Source organism: Staurois parvus, unplaced genomic scaffold (assembly GCF_062004578.1).
Source record: "Staurois parvus isolate SC_StPar_1 unplaced genomic scaffold, SC_StPar_1.0 ptg002294l, whole genome shotgun sequence".
Lineage (NCBI taxonomy): Eukaryota > Metazoa > Chordata > Amphibia > Anura > Ranidae > Staurois > Staurois parvus.
In genome coordinates this window covers 26,788-54,584 of record NW_028320090.1, presented here as the reverse complement: position 1 = coordinate 54,584, position 27,797 = coordinate 26,788, and the positions used below count along the sequence as shown (strand labels likewise).

At 48.5% G+C, this 27,797-nt stretch overlaps 8 protein-coding genes across 8 annotated transcripts; 3 read left to right on the top strand and 5 right to left on the bottom strand.

Annotated features, from left to right (window-relative positions):
* Positions 1-3,098: 3,098 nt before the first annotated feature.
* Positions 3,099-3,856, top strand: LOC149431312 (uncharacterized). The gene has a single exon (XM_089665672.1). It carries the CDS (start codon positions 3,106-3,108, stop codon positions 3,799-3,801), a length of 696 nt encoding a protein of 231 aa, XP_089521798.1. The 5' UTR covers positions 3,099-3,105; the 3' UTR covers positions 3,802-3,856.
* A 562-nt stretch (positions 3,857-4,418) lies between these two features.
* On the bottom strand, positions 4,419-4,904 carry LOC149431311 (histone H3). Its single transcript, XM_089665680.1, has one exon. It carries the CDS (start codon positions 4,887-4,889, stop codon positions 4,479-4,481), a length of 411 nt encoding a protein of 136 aa, XP_089521806.1. The 5' UTR covers positions 4,890-4,904; the 3' UTR covers positions 4,419-4,478.
* A 980-nt stretch (positions 4,905-5,884) lies between these two features.
* Positions 5,885-6,338, bottom strand: LOC149431310 (histone H4). The gene has a single exon (XM_089665668.1). The coding sequence runs from the start codon at positions 6,263-6,265 to the stop codon at positions 5,954-5,956; it is 312 nt and encodes a 103-aa protein (XP_089521794.1). The 5' UTR covers positions 6,266-6,338; the 3' UTR covers positions 5,885-5,953.
* A 5,494-nt stretch (positions 6,339-11,832) lies between these two features.
* LOC149431309 (histone H3) lies at positions 11,833-12,318 on the top strand. The gene has a single exon (XM_089665678.1). It carries the CDS (start codon positions 11,848-11,850, stop codon positions 12,256-12,258), a length of 411 nt encoding a protein of 136 aa, XP_089521804.1. The 5' UTR covers positions 11,833-11,847; the 3' UTR covers positions 12,259-12,318.
* A 1,059-nt stretch (positions 12,319-13,377) lies between these two features.
* LOC149431308 (histone H1.5-like) lies at positions 13,378-14,111 on the bottom strand. The gene has a single exon (XM_089665675.1). The coding sequence runs from the start codon at positions 14,102-14,104 to the stop codon at positions 13,433-13,435; it is 672 nt and encodes a 223-aa protein (XP_089521801.1). The 5' UTR covers positions 14,105-14,111; the 3' UTR covers positions 13,378-13,432.
* A 5,607-nt stretch (positions 14,112-19,718) lies between these two features.
* On the bottom strand, positions 19,719-20,593 carry LOC149431307 (histone H2B 1.1-like). The gene has a single exon (XM_089665670.1). The coding sequence runs from the start codon at positions 20,554-20,556 to the stop codon at positions 20,176-20,178; it is 381 nt and encodes a 126-aa protein (XP_089521796.1). The 5' UTR covers positions 20,557-20,593; the 3' UTR covers positions 19,719-20,175.
* Positions 20,594-20,862: 269 nt separating this feature from the next.
* LOC149431306 (histone H2A type 1-like) lies at positions 20,863-21,323 on the top strand. The gene has a single exon (XM_089665671.1). It carries the CDS (start codon positions 20,873-20,875, stop codon positions 21,263-21,265), a length of 393 nt encoding a protein of 130 aa, XP_089521797.1. The 5' UTR covers positions 20,863-20,872; the 3' UTR covers positions 21,266-21,323.
* Positions 21,324-23,293: 1,970 nt separating this feature from the next.
* LOC149431305 (histone H4) lies at positions 23,294-23,639 on the bottom strand. The gene has a single exon (XM_089665667.1). The coding sequence runs from the start codon at positions 23,603-23,605 to the stop codon at positions 23,294-23,296; it is 312 nt and encodes a 103-aa protein (XP_089521793.1). The 5' UTR covers positions 23,606-23,639.
* Positions 23,640-27,797: the final 4,158 nt, after the last annotated feature.

Here is a 27,797-nt window from a genome sequence, read left to right as displayed (position 1 = left end):
GGCTGGTCAGGGTGCGGTAGACGTGGCGCACAGATCTCAACGCCACATGACCCCTGTGGGGGCAGGACAGGAAGAAGAGGAGGAGGTAGAGGAGGACATTGGTGCTCAGGAATTATTGAGTGAAATGGGTGGTTTTTCCACTCAGCGGACAGGAGTGGAGGAGCAGGAGCATCTGGTAGAGGAGGAGGAGGAGGAGACAGAGGACCCAGACACACCGTGGCAGTATGCTGTGGAGATGGAGGCAGGGAGTCCCTCGCATTCCTTGGCACAAATGGCCCATAGCATGTTCGGTTGCTTGCGTAGCGACAGCCGAATAATAACCATCAGACAGAGGGATGACTTTTGGCTGTCCACCTTGTTGGACCCTCGCTACCGTTCCAAAATGGTGGCCTTTTTCACACCTGCTGAGAGGGAGGCCAAAATAACGTACTATAAAAACCACCTATGTAGTCAGCTGGTCTCTGCCTGTCTGCGCCAACGTCCATCCTCAGACACTGTGGGCCCTGTGCGCTCGCGTTCCGCTGCCATGGCAGCAGGGGAGGGGTGGGGTGGTAAGAGCAGTGGCAGCTCCACCAGCAGCGGCTGCCTCAGTCTGCAGTCGATGATGAGTAGCTTTCTTCACCAGCGCAGTGAGGAAACTACTAACCAGCCGCAGCAGCAGCAGCAGCATCAGGTGGACCTGGAGCAGGACCTCAAACAACAGGCTTAGGCCTACTTGGACAGCACCCTGCCAACCGAGGTAGACAATCCCCTTGACTACTGGGCAACGAAACTTGACCTTTGGCCCCAACTAGCTGAATTTGCCCTTGAAAGGCTGTCATGCCCGGCCAGTAGCGTGGCATCGGAGCGCGTGTTTAGTGCGGCAGGAGGTATTGCAACTCCGCGGAGGACACGACTGTCCACCCAAAGTGTGGAGAGACTGACGTTTGTGAAAATGAATCAGGCGTGGATTAGTCTGGATTTCAAACCACCAGTTCCTGACACAACTGACTAAATCCGCCATGAATCATGCCCCAAACATGTGCCACTTTCAGGTCTCCTCACACTGCTGGTGTGTTCCATTTTTTGTCATAGGGTGCTGGCAGATTACGGGCCTCCCATAGCTGCTGCCAGGCCCCTAATCTGCCATGGGCCCCTATACCGCCTCCTCATGCTGCTGCCAAGTCCAGAGTCTCTCATGGGTCCCTGTACGGCCTCCCATTGCTGCTGTCTCCATCGCCACACTCTGCCATGTGCCACTTTCAGGTCTCCTCACACTGCTGGTGGGTTCCATTTTTTGTCATAGGGTGCTGGCAGATTACGGGCCTCCCATAGCTGCTGCCAGGCCCCTAATCTGCCATGGGCCCCTGTTGTCGCTTGTTGGCATATTCCGCTCGTTCAGATGCTCCTTCTCCTGCTACTCCTCTTCACGGATTCCGTCAGCAGTCTTTCTTGGAATCCGTTTCCAAGAGACAACAGTTTGCGAGCATGCACCCGACGGTGCAGAAACTGAACGTCCTCCTGCTGCCAGGCTCGTAATCTGTCATGCGCCCCTGTACCGCCTCCTCATGCTGCTGCCAGGTCCAGAGTGTGTCATGGGCCCCCGTACCGACTCCAAATGCTGCTGCCAGGCCCGTAATCTGTCATGGGCCCTTGTACCGCCTCCCCATGCTGCTGCCAGGTCCAGATTGTGTCATGGGTCCCTGTACGGCCTCCCATTGCTTCTGCCAGGCCCGTAATCTGCCATGGGCCCCCGTACCGACTCCTCATGCTGCTGCCAGGCCCGTAATCTGCCATGGGCCCCTGTACCGCCTCCTCATGCTGCTGCCAGGTCCAGAGTGTGTCATGGGTCCCTGTACGGCCTCCCATTGCTGCTGTCTCTATCGCCACACTCTGCCATGTGCCACTTTCAGGTCTCCTCACATTGCTGGTGGTTTCCATTTTTGTCATAGGGTGCTGTATGGCCTCCCATTGCTGCTGCCTCCACCGCCACACTGTGGCTCCACACTCTGGTTTTGGCCCCGTGACTGCCCAAATGAGTGAAGTGTGCGGTGATTCTAAGATCGACGGCACTCATCTGCATGTCATACTGCCTGACAGTACTATTTCTCTTCCCCAGCAGACTCCAAGGGCATTTAAATTAAAGGTACAGTGTTCAGCACTAATATTAAGTCTCTCTGAAGCCTAGAAACACCCTTTTTTAAGTTAAATTCACAGCGAATATATTCGACTCGAATCGAAATTTTTCCACGAATTCGCCAAATCAGTCGAATCGAATTTTTGAATACTTCGCTCATCTCTAGTAACAATGTATCAAGCAGAGCAGAAAAGAGAAACAAGAAAATCCTTCCTGTCTATGTGTGTAAAATATTCTCCCCTCCCAGTCCACCTGAGCAGTCTATGGAGCTGTGGAGGGAAATGCGGCAATCAAGTCATTGGCAGGATTTGGCTGTCAATGTCCATTTGTGATGATGATCCAATAATGACACCTAGGCCATGACACCTGACACCCTGTAATGGGCGGAGCCCTTTGTATGTGTCCCAATGTCTGCCATGACATGACACAAGGATCTCCTGTGATCGGCCGATGTTTTTGTTCCCGGCTCCTTGTAGTCAGCTAGAGATGAGCCGAGTTGTGTATTAGAGGGAAATGTTTGGTGATCTCCCCTCTTCCCTCGTGTAATGTGAAGCGGATTGTAGTGGGGGATGGGAGCAGATTGTTTTGTGGGTAGAATGTGTCCCCCCAAGCAGGTAGAAGGCAGAATGGGCCCCCCACTCCGGAGGATGGTTGTGTTTGCAGCCTCTGTGTTCAGCCTCGTGAGCAGCTCCTGACAGCTGGAAGTGACCCCCGATAAGTGACAGTCCAGGGAGCAGATCGGCTCCCCGGTGCACATCGGACATCGTTCTATTTCGGAATAAAATCGGTTTTATATCTACCGGGAAACACATGAAGGGAGAGAATATACTCCAACACTGGAATGACAGCCAGTGGGCGTGTCTGATGTGGAACCAATAGCAGGACAGAGTGGAGTTGTGTGTCAACCAATCGCAGTGTTAGAAGGTCTGTATATAAGGCGGAGCGCCGTGTGATTTGTAATGAACTATTGTGGAAACATTTCCCGAGTCATGACGGAGACTGAGAGCGCCCCAGCCGCCGCTCCTCCAGCGGAGGCCGCCGCCAAGAAGAAGCCGGCTAAGAAGGCGTCAGCCGGAGGAGGAGCCAAGAAAGGCATCAAGAAGGCGTCCGGTCCCGCCGTGTCCGAGCTCCTGGTCCAAGCCGTGTCCGCTTCCAAGGAGCGCAGCGGGGTGTCCCTGGCCGCCCTGAAGAAGGTCCTGTCCGCCGGAGGATACGATGTGGACAAGAACAAGAGCCGCCTGAAGATCGCCCTCAAGGCGCTGGTGACTAAGGGGAGCCTCGTCCAGGTCAAAGGTCATGGGGCCTCCGGATCGTTCAAGATCAACAAGAAGCAGTCCGACGGCGCCAAGGCGAAGCCCAAGAAACCGGCAACTAAGAAGGCCGCCAAGTCCCCCAAGAAGAAGGCGACCGGCAAAGCCCCCACCGCAGCCAAGAGCCCCAAGAAACCGGCCGCCAAGTCCCCCAAGAAGAAGGCGGCCAGCAAAGCCCCCACCGCAGCCAAGAGCCCCAAGAAGAAGCCGGCCGCCAAGAGACCAGCAAAGGCTGCAGCCAAGAAGGTGACCAAGAGCCCCAAGAAGAGCAAAGCTGCAGCCAAGCCGAAAAAAGGCGCCAAGAGTCCCGCTAAGGCCAAGCCGGCAGCTAAGAAGGCGGCTAAGCCCAAGAAGGCCGCTCCGAAGAAGAAATAATGGGCGGCGACCTCCTTCATCTCCACCCCCCAAAGGCTCTTCTCAGAGCCCCCCACCTCCCCCCAACAGAGCTCTCCATACACACACCGACCACGAGCCGCATTCTCCAGTCTCCTCACATTGTACACTTGTCCCTTATAGTTCATCCAATGATCCCTCCGATCCTACAAATGATTACTGGTTGGCCAAAGGAGAGATCCCTCCCGATACATTTCACAGGCCCGAATTACTGAATTATATTTTCTATAGAAAACCGGCCGGGGCGGCACACGGAGAGCAGAAGGAAGAATCCTCCCGGTGTGTCCGTGTGCCGCCCCGGCAGAGCGATGTGATCTGTGATGACCCCGATGTAGTATCGGAGGAGGTAATAGAGGACATGACTTACCCCCCCAATAGTGACATCTCCGTGTGGAAGGGGCCCATTCGGATGGATCTCATTGTATGTCTCACATTCCAGGACTAGTTATGAGCGTATTAATGAATAAAACCAGTAAAGGAATGGCGGTCCCGGGGGGGCTGAGAGGAGGAAGTGCCGAGATTTCCCTGACAACAGAAGCCTGTTCCCGGGTGTTGTAGTCACTGTAGTTCGGTAGTGTAGAGCTCTGTGTGGGGGGAGGTTGTGGCTCTGAGAAGAGCCGTTGGTTGGCGGGTTGTGTGGAATGTCTGTTGCGGGGGGTCTAGGCCCTCTCTCCGCGGATGCGGCGTGCCAGCTGGATGTCTTTGGGCATGATGGTGACCCTCTTGGCGTGGATGGCGCAGAGGTTGGTGTCCTCGAAGAGTCCGACGAGATAAGCCTCTGCGGCCTCCTGCAGAGCCATGACGGCGGAGCTCTGGAAGCGCAGGTCGGTCTTGAAGTCCTGGGCGATCTCTCGGACGAGGCGCTGGAAGGGCAGCTTGCGGATGAGCAGCTCGGTAGATTTCTGGTAGCGGCGGATCTCTCGGAGAGCCACGGTGCCGGGCCTGTAGCGGTGAGGCTTCTTCACTCCGCCGGTGGCAGGGGCGCTCTTGCGGGCGGCTTTGGTGGCCAGCTGCTTGCGGGGAGCTTTCCCTCCGGTGGACTTACGGGCGGTCTGCTTGGTACGAGCCATCTCTACTCCTCTCTTGCCGGGAACTGCGAATGTAATGCGCCTCCGCTCTGCACAGCTATTTATACACATCCCTGCCCTCTGATTGGACAGTGAACACACGCCTCTGATTGGTTTACTTAAAAAGCGGCAGCTTTTACAATCTCCGCCCAGACAGGCACAATATCTTTGTTAGATCGGCCATGGTTCTCTGGGATCTCCTCACCACCAAATGAGGAAACATCGATAAGAATTATGTTTCTAATTAAAGATTACAATTCCTTATTGATGAAAGAATTAGAAGCTCCGAGAGTGGACTATTCTGTCCATAATTCAGTAAATTACATGAAGGAGGGGGAGGGGATAAAACGGGACAATGCTGTCACGTGTTTGTAATGACAATTCTAAAAGGTAGAAACAACAGAAAGGCTTTCAGGGTGAGATTCTGGGGAAATGATTATCAACAATCTTTATCATCCACTTTCTGATGATCAGATCATTTCTGCACGAAAAGATACAAAAATATTTATTTTATCTGAAAGAAAAGTATAACTGTCATTGCTTCATCTGTAATTACATTCCAATCTCCCGCCGGAATTATATGTGACGTCACAGACAATCCGCCCTCTTACCGCCCAATCCGATACGGAGAACAAAGGAGATCGTCAGATGAGACATTTATCGGCGAACAATCACCAACACTTTAATTCCAAGCAATTTATCGATTAATCAGGAATGTCTACAAATGGACTCTGATGATTACTGAATCGTGTGAAACATTTCTATAAAACATTGTATATTTCACTATCAGATCTGTATACGATCATGTCACAATGACCGATGTGTGCTTCTCTCTTTTAGCCATGTAGCAGTCACTGACCCCCCCCCCCCCCATATATATATCACATTCAGAATATTGATAATACGAAATGACTGGCAGTTCCATACTGGAATGATCGGCAATCCTACCCCAAGGAGGAGCACAGATAGAACCCTGGAAATCATCAATCAATAGCCCTTTGTATGAGAAGGTGGGCGACCCTGAGAAGGGCCTTTGTGACGATGAAGGGGGGGGGGGTTATGAGGATTTATCCTCCGAATCCGTAGAGAGTGCGTCCCTGCCGTTTGAGAGCATAGACGACATCCATGGCGGTGACGGTCTTCCTCTTGGCGTGCTCGGTGTAGGTGACGGCATCGCGGATGACATTTTCCAGGAAGACTTTCAGCACTCCGCGGGTCTCCTCATAGATGAGGCCGGAGATGCGCTTGACTCCCCCTCTGCGGGCCAAACGTCGGATGGCGGGTTTGGTGATGCCCTGGATGTTGTCCCGGAGCACCTTCCTGTGGCGCTTGGCGCCGCCTTTCCCCAGACCCTTCCCTCCTTTACCGCGACCAGACATGACGATTCTTCTCTGCTGCAAACACCGACTGAGCTCTGGGCTGGGCCCGCCTTCCTTTTATACAGCCTGAGCGGACCTGATGGGAACCTTCCAGGGAAGAGGCGGGGTCACACCCATTCATTACACACAATACAATGTTCTTCGTGTATATGGTTTCAGAAACTTTGAGGCAAACACAATACATCTGCAGAAGGCAATTCTATTCCTCCTTCTCAATGGTCTTCTGTTTAGTCCTCGAAAATGACACAGAAAACATTCATCTTTCACATTTCATAACTGAGACTACAATCACTGATTACTGTGTTTATTAATTTCTTATTTTTTTAATATTTTTTTGAAAAGAAAAAAAAAAACGATATCCTATTTTCCTGTTTATAAGTCCTAGCAGAACGGGGCGGGTCACAGCAATTTCTGCAGAGAATTTCCTTGACTTTGAACCTTGTAAACATTTTGTTGATTTCCAGATACAAAGAGGTAAAAGGACTGTGTTTATATTTGTTTGCTTTATCTATCACTATTATTGTCCAGACATGAAATATTTGCTGTATGAATGTATTGTATATATATATATATGGCAGTTTCATGATTATTATCGGTCAGTGACATGAACATGTACAGATCTGATCATGAAATGTACAATACTTTATTTCCCATCATATAGAGAGGAAGAGATCTACAATATAAATCATCTCCCTATCATGTTCTATATATAGCAGTGGGGGATCCTGGACTTGAGGACTTGGAATAAATAGAACATACAGAAGTGTTTACATGATTCAGTAATCATCAGAATCCATTCGTAGTCATTCCGGAATGATCGATGAATCTGCTTGGAATTAAAGTGTTGATATTTCTCGCAGAAACGTCTCATCTGATGATCTCCTTTGTTCTCCGGGTCGGATTTGGCGGTATAATAATTTTAAATGTTTAACTGTGACGATCTACACCATTCTGGCGGCAAATTTGAAATCTGAGCCAATCACAGTTGTGGGCGTTCCCTTCACCAGCCAATAATAACTTTCTGATTAGGAGTCCAAATAAATGTATCCTGAGATCTGTCTCCGTCTTCAGCCCAGAAAATATTTGTTCCGTAGACTTTCCATTGATCTCTATAGCAGGGCGGATTCTGTATTCTGAATTACAAATCGAAGCCGGAACCGATCTGACATGAAGATGTCCAACGGATTTCCTATTCTTGGTCCATTAAACTGCCCGAGATGAAGGGGCCGATGATCGATGTTCTCCGGAAGAAGGGGGGTTAATGTCGGTATTTTCAGTGTCGGGTCGGAGGATCGGAGAAGATTCCATAGAATTCCGGCAGGAAATTTGAATGCAGGAATTTGAATGTTGAGCCAATCACAGATCCCGGAGATTCCTTCAAATTGTAACATTTCTGATTTCTTCTGATGACTGAAGAAGGTGATGATGAGATCCGCGTTCCTCCGAGAGTCGGGAAGATGATTGTTTGGTATATATTGATCTCCAGAAGAAATGTATCAGAAGTAAAGGATGGAGGACAATGAAAATCCGTCCCTGTCATCAGATCACATTGTTCTATAAACTCACATCAATAAATGATAACATACAATCCTCCCCCCAACAATGTATGTCAGGAGCTGTGGGGGCTGGGCGCCTCCTCCCAGACATTGGCTGGAGTAAGATAAATATTCATCCCGGTCATTGGAATCTCCATGCATTATATTGTGGAAAGAAACTTCTTCCAGGAGCAGATGGGAGAAATCAAACACCCAACGTAAGGGACCCTGAACACACAAAACCATCAGATCCCGGCCCACTGAGGAGGTGAATGCTAGGGTACCCAAGTAACCCTGACAGTCCCTCCATCCTAATATACAGTATTCTCCTACAGGCTCTACTAAGACACCCCCCCTCAACACACACCCATCCATCCTCCTATTACAGGTAGAAGATCTCTGGAGTTTGTGACCAATTGTGTGTGACGGGGCGGGCAACTGTAGCCCTCCAGCTGTTGGTGAACTACAAGTCCCATCATGCCTCTGCCTTTGGGAGTCAAGCTTGTAACTGTCAGTTTTGCAATGCCTCATGGGACTTGTAGTTCTACAACAGCTGGAGGGCTACAGTTACCCACCCCTGGTGTATGACATTGTAAAGTCACTGATTGTACACAGAACTGTCAGATCCCTTTATGTCTAGCACAGTGGTTCTTAACCTTGTTGGAGGTACTGAACCCCACCAGTTTCATATACGCATTCACCGAACCCTTCTTAATTGGAAAAATAAAATATGATTTTTAAAATTCAAAACATAGATATATATTTATACATAGGTGCACAAAATGAACAAAACCGTTAAGAACAAAGAACAAAACCATTAAAACATGATTTTCACACAAAAACAAAAACATAATAATGAATATTTCCTGCACGAATCATATGAGTCGGGTGTGGGTCTTCACCTCTGCCGAACCCGCGAGACTGACTCACTGAACCCCTGGGGTTCGATCGACCTCAGGTTAAGAACCACTGTTTTATAGTAATTCATCCCCCATAGTAATTCATCCCCCATATAGTAATTCATCCCCCATAGTAATTCATCCCCCCTATAGTAATTCATCCCCCATAGTAATTCATCCCCCCTATAGTAATTCATCCCCCATAGTAATTCATCCCTCATATAGTAATTCATCCCCCATAGTAATTCATCCCCCATATAGTAATTCATCCCCCATAGCAATTCATCCCTCATAGTAATTCATCCCCCATATAGTAATTCATCCCCCATAGTAATACATCCCCCATATAGTAATTTATCCCCCATATAGTAATTCATCCCCCATATAGTAATTCATCCCCCATAGTAATACATCCCCCATAGTAATTCATCCCCCATAGTAATTCATCCCCCATATTAATTCATCCCTTATATAGTAGTAGTAAGTAAGTAGCAAGTAGTAAGCCAAGTCCCCCCTGTGTCAATTCACTTACCTTTGCTCCGCGCGTTCCTCTCGCCGTATTCCCGCGCCGTTCCGGTCTTCAGGGCGGACTGTGAGAGGAGCCTAGCTCCTCTCACGTTCGTCACGCTGCCCCGCCTACACACATCCTGACAGCCAATCACTGGCAATCAGGATGTGAGTGGCAGCGAGACTGGCCAATCATTGCATTTGAGCGCGCTGCCCTGGCTGTTTTTTTTTTGTGGATCACGCTGCTGAGTCCCTGCCGCCCGAGAGGAGGGAGGGGAGCGGGCGCCCGGCACACAAGAGCCGCATTAAAGCATGTAAAGAGCCGCATGTGGCTCGCGAGCCGCGGCTTGCCGACCACTGGGCTAAGCGATGTTGCGTGACCACCTGCAGCCAATGATGGACAAGCGGGGCATGTCATCACAAATCATATGAGTCGGGTGTGGGTCTTCACCTCCGCCGAACCCGCAAGACTGACTCACCGAACCCCTGGGGTTCGATCGAACCCAGGTTAAGAACCACTGATCTAGTACAATGTGTCGTAACCTTTTTTCACTCAAGGCACCCTTTAAAATTATGGATAGTCCCGAGCAGAGGCATCCCTAGGGTTGGTGTCACCCAGTGTGGTGACACCCCCCAGGGGCGGACTGACAACTCATGGGGTCCCCAGACAATAGGAAATCAAGGGGCCCCTGTGTCCTTGCCCACACTCAAACCACACCCAAAAAAGCCTATGAAAGGTACCAAGGGCATCTCATGGGGCCCCCTAAAGACCCTGGGCCCTCGGGCAATGCCGGAATGCCTGAATGGTCAATCCTCCCCTGACACCCCCTTCAACGATCCACGCAGAATGGATCAGATCTGCGGATTGAGCATAATGGATCAGGCTCCGATCCATTTTGCTCAATCCGCAAATCTGATTCATCCTGCGGGGATCGTCGGCTTTCTTTACAACTTACCTTTTCTTGGAGCGAGTCCGGTGTCACGCCGTATAGGTTGCATGTCGATGATCCCCGCAGAATCGTCAGCATGCAACCTATATGGGGTGACACCGGACTCGCTCCAAGAAAAGGTAAGTTGTAAAGAAAGATGATTATCCCTGCAGGATGGATCGGATCCATCCTGTGGGGATCGCCGGCTTGCTTTACAACTTCCCTTTTTGTGGAGAGGGTCCAGTGTCACCCCGTGTGGTCGGTGTCACCCAGAGAGGGCAGCACCTCCCGCACATGCCTCGGGACGCCACTGCTCCCAAGGCACCCCATTCTAAAATCTGAAAAACTATTTTATCAGTTTTATATAACACAGCAACACCCACACATGTAGAACACCCCACATTACAGGTGATTTATTCTTCCAAAGCAAATACACTTGTGCACACTGGTACCGACTAGTATTCCAATGTTTCTCTTCTCCCTCAGTTTTTCACCATCACTGAGCTAATGTGACTTCAGCACTGATGGAGAGAGGCGGGGGAGGGTACTAGGATGATGTGCAGGCAATGGACATCCTCCTTACCAATTAATGATGTCATTGGTTGTCAGGACGCCGGTGGCTACAAGGCCATAATGGAGCACAATGAAAACCTGTAGCTTTCTGTAACTAAAAGGCAAGCTAGTTCTACCCGCTGGCTTGCTGGCTTGTATACAAGTTTTGGATAATTTGTAGACATTTTGCCAAGGCATCCCTGAAGAAGCCTCAAGGCACCCTGGTTTATAAAGATTGGTGTAGCAGACTAAGACAGCAATGTCCTCTATTAATTCTGCCACAAGCACCTCATTCATGATGTAGAAGGTGGGAGAACACATCCTGCCAGACTTCCTCCAATCACGTGTATGGTGTCATTGAGTCCCCATAACATGGAGAAGATTGCAGTGGTCCTATGGGCTCTATAGTGGAGATGGGACCTTCATCCACAGAGAACAGTGAGGGATTCATTGATTACTAGGAGGACCAGGAACTCTATCCAGCTCATGTACAGCCTGTCTGCTTCCTCGCCGTCACAGCCACCTGCACACCACGTGCCTCGTTTCCTCATCTGGTAACATTTCATCCTCACTTTCCACACACACTTCCCTTTGTGTCCAGAGGAGGCGATGTTCCCGGAATGACCTCTAGGCAGCGGAGTGGAACAATAGAGATGACGGAGTCTGGAGACGGGAGAGCCCCGCCCCCACAATCCCCCTTCCCGATCCCCAATATAGATGATGACATTCGGGGCTTCTAGAAAGTGTTCTTTGTAATTCAGATCTATACCGAGACCAATAGGAAGTGAGCATGCGCGGCTCCCACTGAGACTGATCGCCGGGCTGTGTATTTGGAAAACAGACAACAGCTGGTCAGTGTGTAAACCCCGCCCACACTGTATCATCTGATAGAAATCCCCATCGAAGGACTTCGGCGATCTCCGAGCATTGTGTGATGGGCGGAGACTTCACTGTGCATGTGAGAACAAAGCGCGGGCTCTTCTAACAATGGAACGAGCAGATCTAGGCGGGAAGGTAAAAAAAAAGGCGCTTTTTAAGTTAACCATTGAGGAGCAAGAGGTGTGCGTTCACTGTCCAATCAGAGGGCAGGGATGTGTATAAATAGCTGTGCAGAGCGGAGGCGCATTACATTCGCAGTTCCCGGCAAGAGAGGAGTAGAGATGGCTCGTACCAAGCAGACCGCCCGTAAGTCCACCGGAGGGAAAGCTCCCCGCAAGCAGCTGGCCACCAAAGCCGCCCGCAAGAGCGCCCCTGCCACCGGCGGAGTGAAGAAGCCTCACCGCTACAGGCCCGGCACCGTGGCTCTCCGAGAGATCCGCCGCTACCAGAAATCCACCGAGCTGCTCATCCGCAAGCTGCCCTTCCAGCGCCTCGTCCGAGAGATCGCCCAGGACTTCAAGACCGACCTGCGCTTCCAGAGCTCCGCCGTCATGGCTCTGCAGGAGGCCGCAGAGGCTTATCTCGTCGGACTCTTCGAGGACACCAACCTCTGCGCCATCCACGCCAAGAGGGTCACCATCATGCCCAAAGACATCCAGCTGGCACGCCGCATCCGCGGAGAGAGGGCCTAGACCCCCCGCAACAGACATTCCACACAACCCGCCAACCAACGGCTCTTCTCAGAGCCACAACCTCCCCCCACACAGAGCTCTACACTACCGAACTACAATGAATAGGATAGACAGGAATCTATAATACAAGTTATCGGGGGAATCGGGCAATTCCTCCTCTCGGCGCCCCGGGACCGGCATTCCTTTACTGGTTTTATTCATTTATAAAACTCTCATAACTAGTCATGGAATGTGAGACACAATGAGATCCATCCGAATGGGCCCCTTCCACACGGAGATGTCACTATTGGGGGTCAGTCATGTCCTCTATTACCTCCTCCGATCCTACATCGGGGTCATCACAGATCACATCGCTCTGCCGGGGCGGCACACGGACACACCGGGAGGATTCTTCTCTCTCCATGTGTGCCGCCCCGGCCGGTTTTCTATAGAAAATATAATTCATTAATCTGTAAATTTTGGCGGGACATTTAAAAATATTCCTCTCCACCAATCAGAACATTCGGCGTTTATCTGTCAGCCAATAGCAGAGCAGACTGTAGCGGATCTTCCCCGGAGACTCGCAGAGCCCGAAGATCGGTTGTTTTCCTCCAAATGGCACCTGGAAAGTCGCTCCCCGTGTTGTGTTGTAGAGGCGATCCATCCATAGGAAGGAGTCCATTGTCCGCACAACACGATGTTCTCGGTGCGATCATTAGATCCCGTCCAGAGGAGGATGTGTCCCCGATCATTACATGGCGTTTCCGTACAACTTCCACAATGGCCGCAATAATAATGAAGGCTGGGAATTCCTTGTAGAAGGATCGGGAAATGTTCATTGTTACCCCTCCCCCCCCCATCCCACAGACAGTGTGCGGGAAATGTTCATTGTTACCCCCCCCCCCATCCCACAGACAGTGTACGGGAAATGACAGATCTCCAATCCGCATAGGACAGTCGGTGTGGAGGGGGGTCGGGCCTGTGAAATGTATCGGGAGGGATCTCTCCTTTGGCCAACCAGTAATCATTTGTAGGATCGGAGGAATCATTGGATGACCTATGAGGGACAAGTGTACAATGTGAGGAGGGAGAATGCGGCTCGTGGTCGGTGTATGTATGGAGAGCTCTGTTGGGGGGAGGTGGGGGGCTCTGAGAAGAGCCTTTGGGGGGTGGAGATGAAGGAGGTCGCCGCCCATTATTTCTTCTTCGGAGCGGCCTTCTTGGGCTTAGCCGCCTTCTTAGCTGCCGGCTTGGCCTTAGCGGGACTCTTGGAGCCTTTTTTCGGCTTGGCTGCAGCTTTGCTCTTCTTGGGGCTCTTGGTCACCTTCTTGGCTGCAGCCTTTGCTGGTCTCTTGGCGGCCGGCTTCTTCTTGGGGCTCTTGGCTGCGGTGGAGGCTTTGCCGGCCGCCTTCTTCTTGGGGGACTTGGCGGCCGGTTTCTTGGGCTTGGCCGCAGCCGATGGCTTCTTGTTGCTCTTCTTGGCGGCGGCCGGTCTCTTTGGCTTCGCCTTGGCGCCCTCGGGCTGCTTCTTGTTGATCTTGAACGATCCGGAGGCCCCATGGCCTTTGACCTGGACGAGGCTCCCCTTAGTCACCAGCGCCTTGAGGGCGATCTTCAGGCGGCTCTTGTTCTTGTCCACATCGTATCCTCCGGCGGACAGGACCTTCTTGAGGGCGGCCAGGGACACCCCGCTGCGCTCCTTGGAAGCGGACACGGCTTGGACGAGGAGCTCGGACACGCCGGGACCGGACGCCTTCTTGATGCCTTTCTTGGCTCCTCCTCCGGCTGACGCCTTCTTAGCCGGCTTCTTCTTGGCGGCGGCCTCCGCTGGAGGAGCGGCGGCTGGGGCGCTCTCAGTCTCCGTCATGACTCGGGAAATGTTTCCACAATAGTTCATTACAAATCACACGGCGCTCCGCCTTATATACAGACCTTCTAACACTGCGATTGGTTGACACGCAATTCGACTCTGTCCTGCTATTGGTTACAAAACAGACACGCCCACTGGCTGTCATTCCAGTGTTGGAGTATATTCTCTCCCTTCATGTGTTTCCCGGTAGATATAAAAACGATTTTATTCCGAAATAGAACGATGTCCGATGTGCACCGGGGAGCCGATCTGCTCCCTGGACTGTCACTTATCGGGGCTCACTTCCAGCTGTCAGGAGCTGCTCACGAGGCTGAACACAGAGGCTGCAAACACAACCATCCTCCGGAGTGGGGGGCCCATTCTGCCTTCTACCTGCTTGGGGGGACACATTCTACCCACAAAACAATCTGCTCCCATCCCCCACTACCATCCGCTTCACATTACACGAGGGAAGAGGGGAGATCGCCAAACATTTCCCTCTAATACACAACTCGGCTCATCTCTAGCTGACTACAAGGAGCCGGGAACAAAAACATCGGCCGATCACAGGAGATCCTTGTGTCATGTCATGGCAGACATTGGGACAGATACAAAGGGCTCCGCCCATTACAGGGTGTCAGGTGTCATGGCCTAGGTGTCATTATTGGATCATCATCACAAATGGACATTGAGAGCCAAATCCTGCCAATGACTTGATTGCCGCATTTCCCTCCACAGCTCCATAGACTGCTCAGGGGGGAGGTTTGCTCGGAATCCTCGGATCTACAATAGGATTTGATGCTTTCAGTGATGGAAGTCAATCCATCACATTTGGATTCCCTGAGAGATCATTTCAGGAATAGGAAGTTTGCTGCAAATCCCATTCTTGTCTATCATGTGGGGAATGTGGAGAGGAAATGTCGGCTATTTGGAGGGGAATGAGCGGTGGGGTTCCTCTAAGACCAACACATGTCTACTGACCCTGACACTTCTTTTCTTTGTACTAACATGTAAAAGCCTCCAGGGTGTTCCCTTCTCCTCAGTCCAAGGAGAAAGAATTGCCCCGACAAGAAGGGAATACACCAAACGATGGACCTGAAAACAACAAAGTATCGCCGACAGGATTCACTTGTTACAATGATTCTAATCCGGATACAATCCCCTCCCCAGATAAGCCATGGCCTAGGGCCCTAGAAGTGACAGGGAAGATATGTAACCCCCCCCCCCCCCCCCCCCCCCACACACACACACACACACACACACGACTGTTTGTTGTTTGTTTTTTTCATGTGGCATTGAGGGCAGGATTGAAAATGCACAGATTATTTAAAGTATAGAAAACACAAATAAACAAACAAGAAAGGTTTTCCATTTTGGACAATGAGGATTGCAGCGTTTTTCTTCGGTCTTTGTCCTGTTTAGTGTTGTCAGGTAGAGTGAAAGTAAAGGAATATTGCCAAATGTTGAGTTGTCACCACAATATGACCATAAAGAGTTAAATACATCACCTGGGAGACTTCACCCCTTTGATGAATATGTCAGCTGTCATGCAACGCTCCTCTCTCCCCCCAAGAGCACCGCTCCTCTCTATCCACAAAGCACGGCTCCTCTCTATCCGGGACGGCCTAACCTGCATATTTGGGGGATGGGATGATTGGCTGCAATGCTCAACACTCCCATTAGGTGTCACTTTATTTTACACACGTAGACGGGAAGGATTGTGTTGTTACTTTAAATATGTTTCTCTTTTCTTCTCTGCTTGATACATTGTTGCAATCCATCAACATTTGATTCTCCCAGAGATCATTTCAATAATGAGACCTTTGCTGGAAATCCTACAATTATCTGCCATGTGGTGGATCCGGGTGTCCCCCTTTTGCTCAGACCAAGAAGAATGGAATAGTATTAATATTATCTGATGATGGTGGTTATTATCATTATTATTATTATTATTATTATTAATATTCAGGATTTATATAGTGCCAACGCTTTGTGCAGTGCTGTACAAAATATAAATGGAGACAATACAACAACAATACAATTCAATACAAGAGGGTTAGGAGGCCCTGCTCCAGGGAGCTTACAATCTAGTACAGAGGGGCTGGTGGGACAAAATATAACTGCAAAGAATAAACTGGAGAAAACAAAGCTTTTCCTGGAAATTGCTTTGGAATCTCTCTTACCCCCCCCCCCCCCATGTTTTTATACATTTAGATACATTTTGGCCTACATTTATGACAACATTTGAGTTTTTTTGGATATTGTTTATGACAGAAATGAGAATTTTTTTTTCCTAAATTTTCAGTCTGTTTTTTGTTTATTGTGGAAAAAAAAAACATGCACAGGTGATCATATACTACCATGAGAAAAATGAAAAATGTATGTTTCTTTTAAAAAAAGGACAGAAATGTAATTTATGTACAGCATTGCATGACCACGCAATTGTCAGTTAAACTAGCGCAGCGCTGTATAGCAAAAAATGGTGTAAATTGCAGTACGTATACCATAGTTTGTAGACGGTATAACTTTCACACAAAGCAATAAATACACTCTTATTGGGTTTTGTTTACCAAACACATGTAACAGTCATACATTTAGGCCAAAATGTATTCTAACTTTGAAAGTATTTCTTTTTTTCAAAATTTGTGGTCTTTTTTTTATAGCACAACAAATAAAAAGTGCACAGGTGGTCAAATACCACCAAAAGAAAGCTCTATTTGTGTGAAAAGAAGGACACACATTTTGTTTGGGTACAGCATTGCATGACCGCGCAACTACCAGTTGAAATAGTGCAGCACCAAATAACAAAAAGAGGCCTGGTCAGGAAGGGGGGTAAATCCTCAGGATGACAAAAAATGGTTCCATCGATGTAATCCATCGTCAGTAACGGCATCCAGTGATGTCCTGATGATGCCGACTTGCCAAAATTTAAAAAAGAAAACTAAGCCCACCCACCTGTCCGCACCTGCCGAACACTCTTTGCAATAGAACAGGTCTGACAGTTGCCGGTCAGATGTAAACAATTGGGAAAAGCAGTTGGGGATGTCACCGATAGCTACTTTTTTTTTTTTTTTTTAATTTTTGGTTTGTTTTAATTTTGGTTAGTCGGCATCCTTGTGACAACGCTGGACCCCGTGATTGACAATACATTACAATGATGGAGCGATTTTTTATTTTTGTTCTAAATTATTATTAAAGGACTTGTTAAAATTTGTTTTGCTTTTGTTTAAATTAGAGAGATTTTTCAAAAGATTGATCTATTTTTTTTTTACTGCATTTAACCATTTAATGAATGGGTACAAGAACCCCTTACTCATTCACAAACAACAAGCTCCCTTTGCCCAGTCCCCCACATCCACCGGGCCAATGTTTTTGGGAAGGCCCTTGTCCCTTGCTCCCTGTGCTCAGATCAAAGGTCTGGTAAGAACTTAGGGGGGACCAAACATTTTTTTTACCCATTTCTTTGAGGGGAGTGGTTCCACTTAAAAGACCTACCAAGCCTAAACGTTTTTTTTTTTTGTTTTATTACTGTGGGGTGCCTCCTAACCTTCCTACCAGACCTAAAGGGTCTGGTAAGACTTAGAGGGGGACCCCATTTTTTTTTAATTTATTTTTTTAATAAAAATTTAATATAAAAAAAATGTAAGTCATGCTGCAGCAGGTTCTATACATTGCACAGATGTGCAGCTTTGCGGGTAAAGGGACCCCCAGGCATAATATTTAAAGTAATTATTTGTTTACTTTAAACAATGAAAAATGACTGCCCCTTTAAAACTGTACTTTTTGAAAAAAAAATGTTTTCACTGATTCATGTCTCCATACCACTTTTACGGCCAAAAACGTGCATTGAAGCCTTCAAAATGGGCACTTTTGAATTTACAAGTGAGTCCCCCAAACTTGCATTGAGTTTGAAGTTCGTCGTCGAACATCTATTCGGTTCGAATGTTCGACCGCAAACCGGTTAGGCCCATCACAATTAACTTCTATTACCCAACACAACAGCTCTTCTCAGAGCCACCCACATCTCCATACACAGTTCTATAAACCTTCTCTTTATCAACCGATTCAGTCTCAGGGAGGAAAATCAGGAGATAGGAAAAAGGAGGAAAACAGGAACTGACCATTGTAGGTGTATGGCGTGGCTCCTCCCCCAAGTCGATCATCCTCAAGTGATATTGTTGCAAAATCTAAAATAACTGACTTTTTTTGTATGCGTTGTTATCATTTAAATGATACAATGGTATAAATAATTTATAGTAATATATTATACATGTTGATGACAATTATACAGTAATAATAGAAAATGCTTTCAGTGTGAGACTCTGGGGAAATGACATCTTATTCCAGGGACTGATCTTATCCGCCTTCCTTTAGTTGTGATGAGTTTCTCCTGAAGATCAGAGATCGTTCAATATTTACCGAACAACGATCCTCCCGACTGAGGGAACAGATCTCATCACCTCCTTCACACTCTATGTAGGAAAGAAGATGTTTTACTATCTGAAGGAAACGTCTATAACTGTCATTGGCTAAACTTTCTAATTGCTTCATTCAAATCTCCCGCCGGAATTCTATGTGACGTCACAGACAATCCGCCCTCTTACCGCCAAATCCGATACGGAGAACCGACCGCATCCATTTACCGTTTTATTGGAAGATCGATCAACCCTTCCATTCATTCCAGGCTCTGCGATCAGCCAAACATCATTATAAGAGCATTGCAAATATCCAAATAAAGCACATTTATCAAGATTTATTTGTTGTATCACTCAAAACCCTCATAATACAAATTCCGACAATATGTATAACGAGTAAGCCAATGTTTGTCCATCTGATGGTCTGAGTCGTGTCTTCCTACGATGTAAGTTGGGTGGATGATGGTGTATATATGTCCCATAGTTAGACTCCCAGGAATGTATGACAAAAGGAGACAAATGACAGGATGTGTGTCAGTAATAACTGGAAGCAGATGAGCCCTAAACTAGGCCAAGTGTGTCCAGAAGTCCCCATCCTGACAATGTCCCCCCTCCCCCAGCAGCATCCCCCTGTATACTGACAATGTCCCCCATCCCCCTGTATACTGACAATGTCCCCCATCCCCCAGCAGCATCCCCCTGTATACTGACAATGTCCCCCATCCCCCATCAGCATCCCCCTGTATACTGACAATGTCCCCCATCCCCCAGCAGCATCCCCCTGTATACTGACAATGTCCCCCATCAGCATCCCCCTGTATACTGACAATGTCCCCCATCCCCCTGTATACTGACAATGTCCCCCATCCCCCAGCAGCATCCCCCTGTATACTGACAATGTCTCCCATCCCCCAGCAGCATCCCCCTGTATACTGACAATGTCCCCCATCCCCCAGCAGCATCCCCCTGTATACTGACAATGTCCCCCATCCCCCAGCATACTGACAATGTCCCCCATCCCCCAGCAGCATCCCCCTGTATACTGACAATGTCCCCCCTCCCCCTGTATACACGTCTCCAGACATGAGCCTGCTCTGTGCATAGTCCTACATATGTCACCAAACACAAAGCGAACCTGTCCCCCCCGTGACCCCTATAGATCTATATTCCTGGATACTATAGGATGGGAAATACTGACTTCTGTATCGGGGAAGATATACAATGCGATCGGGCGGTTTATTTTCCGGCTCCCACTAGCAGACAATATTCAATGTACAAATGAGAACCTTTATATCTCCAAGAGGGAAAAAAATCAGAAATTCAGGATAAGGGGAATGTTGGACTCGGATGGATTTCTTCTATCTAGAATACATCTTCAGATTTATACCTTCCAATCAGATTGTACAACAATGACCGATGTCATGACCCATGGAAGGCCGGCCATACATTATACAACATTCCTGTAGATTCCCCCAAACCAGGTGCCCCCTCCAATGTGTATCCAATGAGGGAGGCCTTTGTACTACAGAATGACGAATGTCCGGTGTAAGTGTGACGTGTGGGGGACCTCTAGCGGCAATACAATGTGATGACAGCTCAGTGATTGGAATGGTGGGCGGCTCTTAGAAGAGCCTTTGTGTCCTTGTTGGGGTGATGGGGCCCCGGCGGGGGGGATTACTTGGCGCTGGTGTACTTGGTGACGGCCTTGGTGCCCTCGGAGACTGCGTGCTTGGCCAGCTCTCCGGGCAGGAGGAGGCGGACGGCGGTCTGGATCTCCCGGGAGGTGATGGTGGAGCGCTTGTTGTAATGAGCCAGGCGGGAAGCTTCGCCGGCGATGCGCTCGAAGATGTCATTGACGAAGGAGTTCATGATGCTCATGGCCTTGGACGAGATGCCGGTGTCGGGGTGGACCTGCTTGAGCACCTTGTACACGTAGATGGCATAACTCTCCTTCCTAGTCTTCCTCCGCTTCTTGCCGTCCTTCTTCTGGGTCTTGGTCACGGCTTTCTTGGAGCCCTTCTTGGCCGCCGGCGCAGACTTGGCTGGTTCAGGCATGATCAGGGTTCACCACTGCTTAGTTGGCTGAGAGGAAAGTGTGCTGGAGCCGCCCTCATGTGCTGCTTTTATAGGCGGCCTATGCAAATGAGTCTCATCCCTCCTCACTGGTCTATTGGAGGAATAAGTCATGTGATGGAATGTGACGTCACGCTTTCTTTCCTCGAGTACAGATTGGAAGGGAAACAAGTCTTACCGCTATTGGCTGAATTCAAAAGCAACCAATCCCAGCGTGTGACGTCAGAGCATGGAGTGTATAAAGGAGAGGAAGCGGCTGCTGGGGCCTATCTGTGTGTGATTCGTCAGTTATCCAATCATGTCTGGTCGCGGCAAACAAGGAGGCAAGACTCGGGCTAAGGCCAAGACCCGATCATCCCGGGCCGGTCTGCAGTTCCCCGTCGGTCGTGTTCACCGTATTCTCCGGAAGGGCAACTATGCCCAGCGGGTCGGGGCCGGAGCTCCCGTCTATCTGGCCGCCGTCCTGGAGTATCTGACGGCTGAGATCCTGGAGCTGGCCGGCAACGCCGCCCGAGACAACAAGAAGACCCGCATCATCCCCCGACACCTCCAGCTGGCTGTCCGCAACGACGAGGAGCTCAACAAGCTGCTGGGCGGCGTCACCATCGCCCAGGGAGGAGTCCTGCCCAACATCCAGGCCGTGCTGCTGCCCAAGAAGACCGAGAGCCACAAGGCCGCCAAGAGCAAGTAATCCCCCCACAGGATCCCCTTCTATCCGCCAACACAACGGCTCTTCTCAGAGCCCCCCACATCTCCATACAAAGGGCGGACATACGGCTTCTATGGACACCAATCCCACACTCCTCTCTATCTCCCGCTTCTATCGGATGGAGATTCGGGGAGGAGAAGTCGGAGATCATTTGCTTACATTGTCACAAGATGTAAAGTAACTGATTATATTAAATCACGTTATAAACTAATTTTATAATAATAAAGAGTAATAGAAAATGCTTTCAGTGTGAGACTCTGGGGAAATGACATCTTATTCCAGGGACTGATCTTATCCGCCTTCCTTTAGTTGTGATTGGGGGGGCGGGGTGGAGGAGGAAAGTCGGCGACTTCTTCCCTCCGTCCTGCTCTGTAGATGTCGGATTAGTAAAGGACGTTCTGGGATGGAAGCTGTCACGTGTTTGTAATGACAATTCGAAAAGGTGGAAATCCTTCCCGCCGTCCGGACAGTAAGTCTCCTCTACATCCGGGTGTCATCTCTGCTTCTCCACAGGAAGACGTTTGGACGCCGGGAAGGATTTCTATGTTGAACTTTCTGCGGAGAAAATGATCTCTCGGCGCCCCGGGATTGGGCGGGTTATTTGTAGCTGATAACCGGTTTTCACATCCGAATTCTAAAAGGTAAAAATATAGAAAAGCATTTCAGTGACATCAAAAATCTTCCGGATCAGATCATTTCCTCCCACATTTTATTTGAATAAAAATCTGTCATGGCTTCAATTGTCTAATACATTCCAATTTCCCGCCGGAGTTCTATGGACCGTTACAGACGATCTGCGTCCATTGACCGTTTTATCCGGGAAGATCGATCAATCCTTCCATTCCAAATGTTTTATTTGTACTCTAAACCCGACACGATGTAGAACTTCCTGCACTAGGAATAGAGATCTCCGAATACTTGTTTATACTTCTCGTAAGAAATGCATTACTGGCTGACGGAGACAACGCCCACAGCTGTGATTGGCTCAGATTTCAAATTCTTCCCGCCGGAATTGTATCCATCGTTCCAGAGAAACCTTCAGCCCGATTATACCGCCAAATCCGAGCCGGAGAACAAAGGAGATCATCAGATGAGACATCCGAGAAATATCATCGCTTTCATTCCAGACAGTTGTATTGATTAGTCAGGGATGTCTACAGGTGGATGTCGGTGATTACCGAGTCATGTCAATCCTTGTTTTGTTCTGTTATCTCTGTCCCCAGGATCCTCTATATCTAATATGTTTGCGGACTAATAAACAATGACTAGAAATGGATTCTGATGATTACTTTCATATATTGTCTTCTCAGAATCCAGGATTCCCCTCCCCCCGCAACATACAGAACATGAGTGACATCATACATGTCATAGATCTCTACCTTTCTATATGATGAGAAATAAAGTATCGTACGATTCTATCAGATCTGTATACGATCCTGTCCTTCCTTTTAACAATTACAGACCCCCCCCCCCCCCCCCCATATATCACATCCAGAATATTGAAATATCTTGTAAAAATCGGTAATCATGACACCGCCAGATAAATATGTACAATGAATCGATAGAGGAAATATTACATATCTAGAGAATCAAATCGGTTTCTCTGTAAGAACATCCATGAACCCTTTCATTATTCGGGGCTCAGATCGGTCACAAACATAAGCGCATCGCGATCACCGACATGTTTATTTTACTCTAACGTTACAATGCAAAATCCGGCATTCCGAACCGGATCCATCCCGATTACCGATCACACACTATGCAATCAGGTGATTGGACAGATTCATGATTGGAATTGCAGAACTATATGCATGACGTCACTCTGGTCTATAGAATGACTGACGGATAATTCCATCATCCCCATCACTGGAATGAGCGGCAATCCTTCTCCCCCAGGAGGAGCAGAGAGAACCCTGGAGATGATCAATCAATAGCCCTTTGTATGAGAAGGTGGGCGGCCCTGAGAAGGGCCTTTGTGACGATGAAGGGGGGGGGGGGGGTTGTGAGGATTTATCCTCCGAACCCGTAGAGGGTGCGTCCCTGCCGTTTGAGAGCATAGACGACATCCATGGCGGTGACGGTCTTCCTCTTGGCGTGCTCGGTGTAGGTGACGGCATCGCGGATGACATTCTCCAGGAAGACTTTCAGCACTCCGCGGGTCTCCTCATAGATGAGGCCGGAGATGCGCTTGACTCCCCCTCTGCGGGCCAAACGTCGGATGGCGGGTTTGGTGATGCCCTGGATGTTGTCCCGGAGCACCTTCCTGTGGCGCTTGGCGCCGCCTTTCCCCAGACCCTTCCCTCCTTTACCGCGACCAGACATGACGATTCTTCTCTGCTGCAAACACCGACTGAGCTCTGAGCTGGGCCCGCCTTCCTTTTATACAGCCTGAGCGGACCTGATGGGAACCTTCCTGGGAAGAGGCGGAGTCACACCCATTCATTACACACAATACAATTGGAGTCATTTGGAAGCTTTCTCCACGTTCCGCCCTTTTCAGATCCCTTAATGACAATAGAAATCCATCTCCAGGAGAGAAATCTCTTCATTCTTCTCAATGGTTTTCTATTTCTTCCTCGGAGATTACACAGAAACATTCATCTTTCACATTTCAGAACACAAACCATCATCTCCAGTTACTATTGTTAGCAGCAATTTAATATTAATAAATATGACTTGGAAATAAACAACACAAACATTTATACCGATGCCCCACGTTCCTGGTTATAATTCTGAGCGGACCTGAAGGGAGACTGATGGAAAGGGGCGGGGTCACAGCCATTCATTCCTCGGCAGAGAATTTCATTTATTTAGCAGGTTAGTGTCTGCAATGTCCAGTCTCAGTATGTACAGAACACAAGCAGGTTAGTATCTGCAATATAAAACCGCACAGACACAGAGAGCGCACTGTCACACTGTACCATCATTGGTGTCAGTGGGAGGAATAGTGCCCCGTCATTGGTGTCAGTGGGGGGAATAGTGCCCCGTCATTGGTGTCAGTGGGGGGAATAGTGCCCCGTCATTGGTGTCAGTGGGAGGAATAGTGCCCCGTCATTGGTGTCAGTGGGGGGAATAGTGCCCCGTCATTGGTGTCAGTGGGGGGAATAGTGCCCCGTCATTGGTGTCAGTGGGAGGAATGATGTTCCATCATCAGTGTCAGTGGGAGGAATAGTGCCCCGTCATTGGTGTCAGTGGGGGGAATAGTGCCCCGTCATTGGTGTCAGTGGGAGGAATGATTTTCCATCATCAGTGTCAGTGGGAGGAATAGTGCCCCATCAGCAGTGTCAGTGAGAGGAATAGTGTCCCATCATTGTTGTCAGTGGGAGGAATAGTGCTCCATCATTGGTGTCAGTAGGAGGAATAGTAGAAATTCTGAAGGACCCTCTGCACACTGGTATATACCCTTTCAAGCAAACTATGCAACAAATAGGGATATTTGGTATTTAATATTTGTATGGATTTGAGCACAGGGATCTCTTGTTTGTTGTATTGTTGGGTCAGTAGCCAGACCTGAACCTTGTAGCTCTCCCCATTGTGTCTTTTCCCCTATGCTAGCATTGTGTCCACAGTAGCACTTGCGTAGGCAGGGCAGAGTAGGACTGGCCATAGAGGGATTACTTTGACGCAGTTGGCCAGCTTAAACATGTATTGCAATATGTGTGAACCAAATATCCCTATTTGTTGCATAGTTTGCTTGAAAGGGTATATACCAGTGTGCAGAGGGTCCTTCAGAATTTCTAGAGTTAATGTGGTTACACCCCTTTAGCACCTGATGGATAAATGCATGCACTAGCTGTATGGATTTGAGCACAGGGATCTCTTGTTAGTGTCATGGAAATTTTGTATTGTTGGTCGAACTTTAAATGTGTCATGTATTCGTGTTATTCATATGTCTCTCGTGTGGCTTAATTAAAGCTCTGAAGGCTGCAATTGGGCCATGCGCATGTACAATGTATGTATTACAGTACTCGGCTTGGTAATGGATGAGATGGCAGATCTGCGCTTATAGACCGGCGTGTATACCACCACGGCATTCCATGCGAATGCTGCTGTCAGTAGACCGTGGGCCTGTATCCACATATCAGCAGCATGGTACCACGTGGGCTTCATAACGCAATGCGCAAGCGGTGTGAACTCCACGTGTAGGCTTATGCATATCTTACAACCCATTACCAACTTGAAACTGTATCTTGGATGGATGTGTTTTAATAAAGATCGTATCGGGCCCATCCAGGTACAGACTGATATTTTTAGGGAGTGCTTGTGCAGAGAATTTTACATACCAATAGAAGCTAGTAGGACAGGAAATATGACCTCAGATGGCTCATAGGGGGGAAGGGGAGGAAGTCTGCTGACCTCAGAAGACTCATGGGGGAGGACCAGTGATAGATAATAGCAAAGGCTATGCTCCAATTGGAATGTATATCCTCTGTATAGGCAATCCCCATTGTATTGTTCGGTGGGAGGGTTTGACTTTATTCATGTGGGGGGCATGTGTGTATTTTTAATAAAAACAGAGAGCTGAGCCTAAAGCCGGCCCTTATGTGGATTGCAACCAGCCTTAGAGTGTCGTGTGATCATTCTAGGGTAACGGAGCTCCATCACCTACAAATCAACAGGACCAAAGTATTTGGATGGGCAGGAATAGTGTAGTTTGGCTGCAGTCGTGGTAAGCGAGATTCACACAGCTTTATGGGGGATTTCTGCGCATCCAACTGCGAGTACTCACGGTAAGGAGAAATTCGTTAAAGCGAATTTCCAAGACAGTTAGTAGGAGGAATAGTGCCCCAACATTGGTGTCAGTGGGAGGAATAGCGCCCCATCATTGGTGTCAGTGGGAGGAATTCTAATAGGAAGAGATGGAGCTTAAAGAGAAAGGGGTGGAGATTCCAGATGAAGGTGAAGGGGTGGATCTTAAACAGGAAGGGGTGGGACAACTTTCAATGAGGGGGGGGGGGTGCTTGATTTTAGTCTTGCCTAGGGCAGCACAAAATCAAAATACACCACTGGTCACAGGTGTTCCAATCCCCTCCATGGACACAGGTGTATACAATCAAGCCCCTAGGCATGCAGACGGCTTCTACAAACATTGGTGAAAGAATGGGTCACTCTCAGGAGCTCAGTGACACCAAGCGTGGTCCCGTGATAGGTGGCCACCTGTGCAATAAGTCCATCCGTGACATTTCCTGGCTACTAAATATTCCACACTCAGCTGTCAGTGGCCGGGCTTTTTTTTCTCAGAGAATAGGTGCAGGAACTCCCCCTTCTGAATCACTTCTTGTCTCCGCCCCCTACCCATCTCTCAGTACCTCCCCTTTCAGAGAATACAGATCCATGTATCATTCTGTGGTATCAGGTCATTTGTATGGAATTTGTTAATGATAACAAGAAAAGCAGTAAGTTAGATCCCCCGCAGCCAGCAGCAGAAGCCCCCCCCCCCCCCAGCAACAACAGACCCCGGGGCAACAACAACAGATTTCTCAGCAGCCAGAATCAATAAATTCTCAAGCAGCTGGGAAAAAATAGACCTCTCTGTGACGGGCGCAGCATCAGACCCCAGCCCTTCTCACCAACTTGTGACCGAAGGACTAGCCAATCTAAAACTGCGCTGTCACTTGCGTAACCATGCCACGCCCAGCTGCACCCTGCACAAAGATTTTCCAGCTCACTGGACCACAATCTATGTGCCACAGCCTGAGAGCGATTGTTACCGAGTCAGGTTAATTACGCAATTAACCCTTCACACTGCCACCACCTCCTTTTTGTACAGAGAAAGAGGAAACTCACCAATCTTGCAGTAACACTATGATGTTTGAATAATCGTCTGTATACCACTGTCCCCACAGGCAGATGTATGCAGAAGTTTAAAAACACACAGTAGCGCTCCTCAGAGACAGGGATTCTTAGTTTGCATTAAAGAGCTTTACAAACAGTTCAACACTTTTCAGAAAATAGGATTTATTACTAAAAAGGTCAAAATGGTGCAATAAAAATAGTTACAGAAAAAGATGTAGCTAATATATATATATATATATATACAGTTGTGACCAAAATTATTCAACCCCCACTGAAATTGAGTGTTTTGGCCAGTTTGACATTGCTTTTGATCATTCAGTCATCTTGCTTACATTTACATTAAAGAGGCACTTGTAGGTCAGACAAATATAACATAACAGTTATAATGAAATAACCACAAATGTCTTTTCTGTGCTCACAGCATTATCAGTTTTATTCAACCCCCAAGTGACATTCAATCTTAGTACTTAGTACAGCATCCTTTTACAGTTATAACAGCTTTTAAACGTGAAGCATAGCTTGACACAAGTGTCTTGCAGCGATCTACGGGTATCTTCGCCCATTCTTCATGGGCAAAGGCCTCCAGTTCAGTCACATTCTTAGGCTTGCGCACTGCAACTGCTTTCTTTAAGTCCCACCAGAGGTTCTCAATCGGATTTAAGTCTGGTGACTGCGATGGCCACTCCAAAATGTTCCAGCCTTTCCTCTGCAACCATGC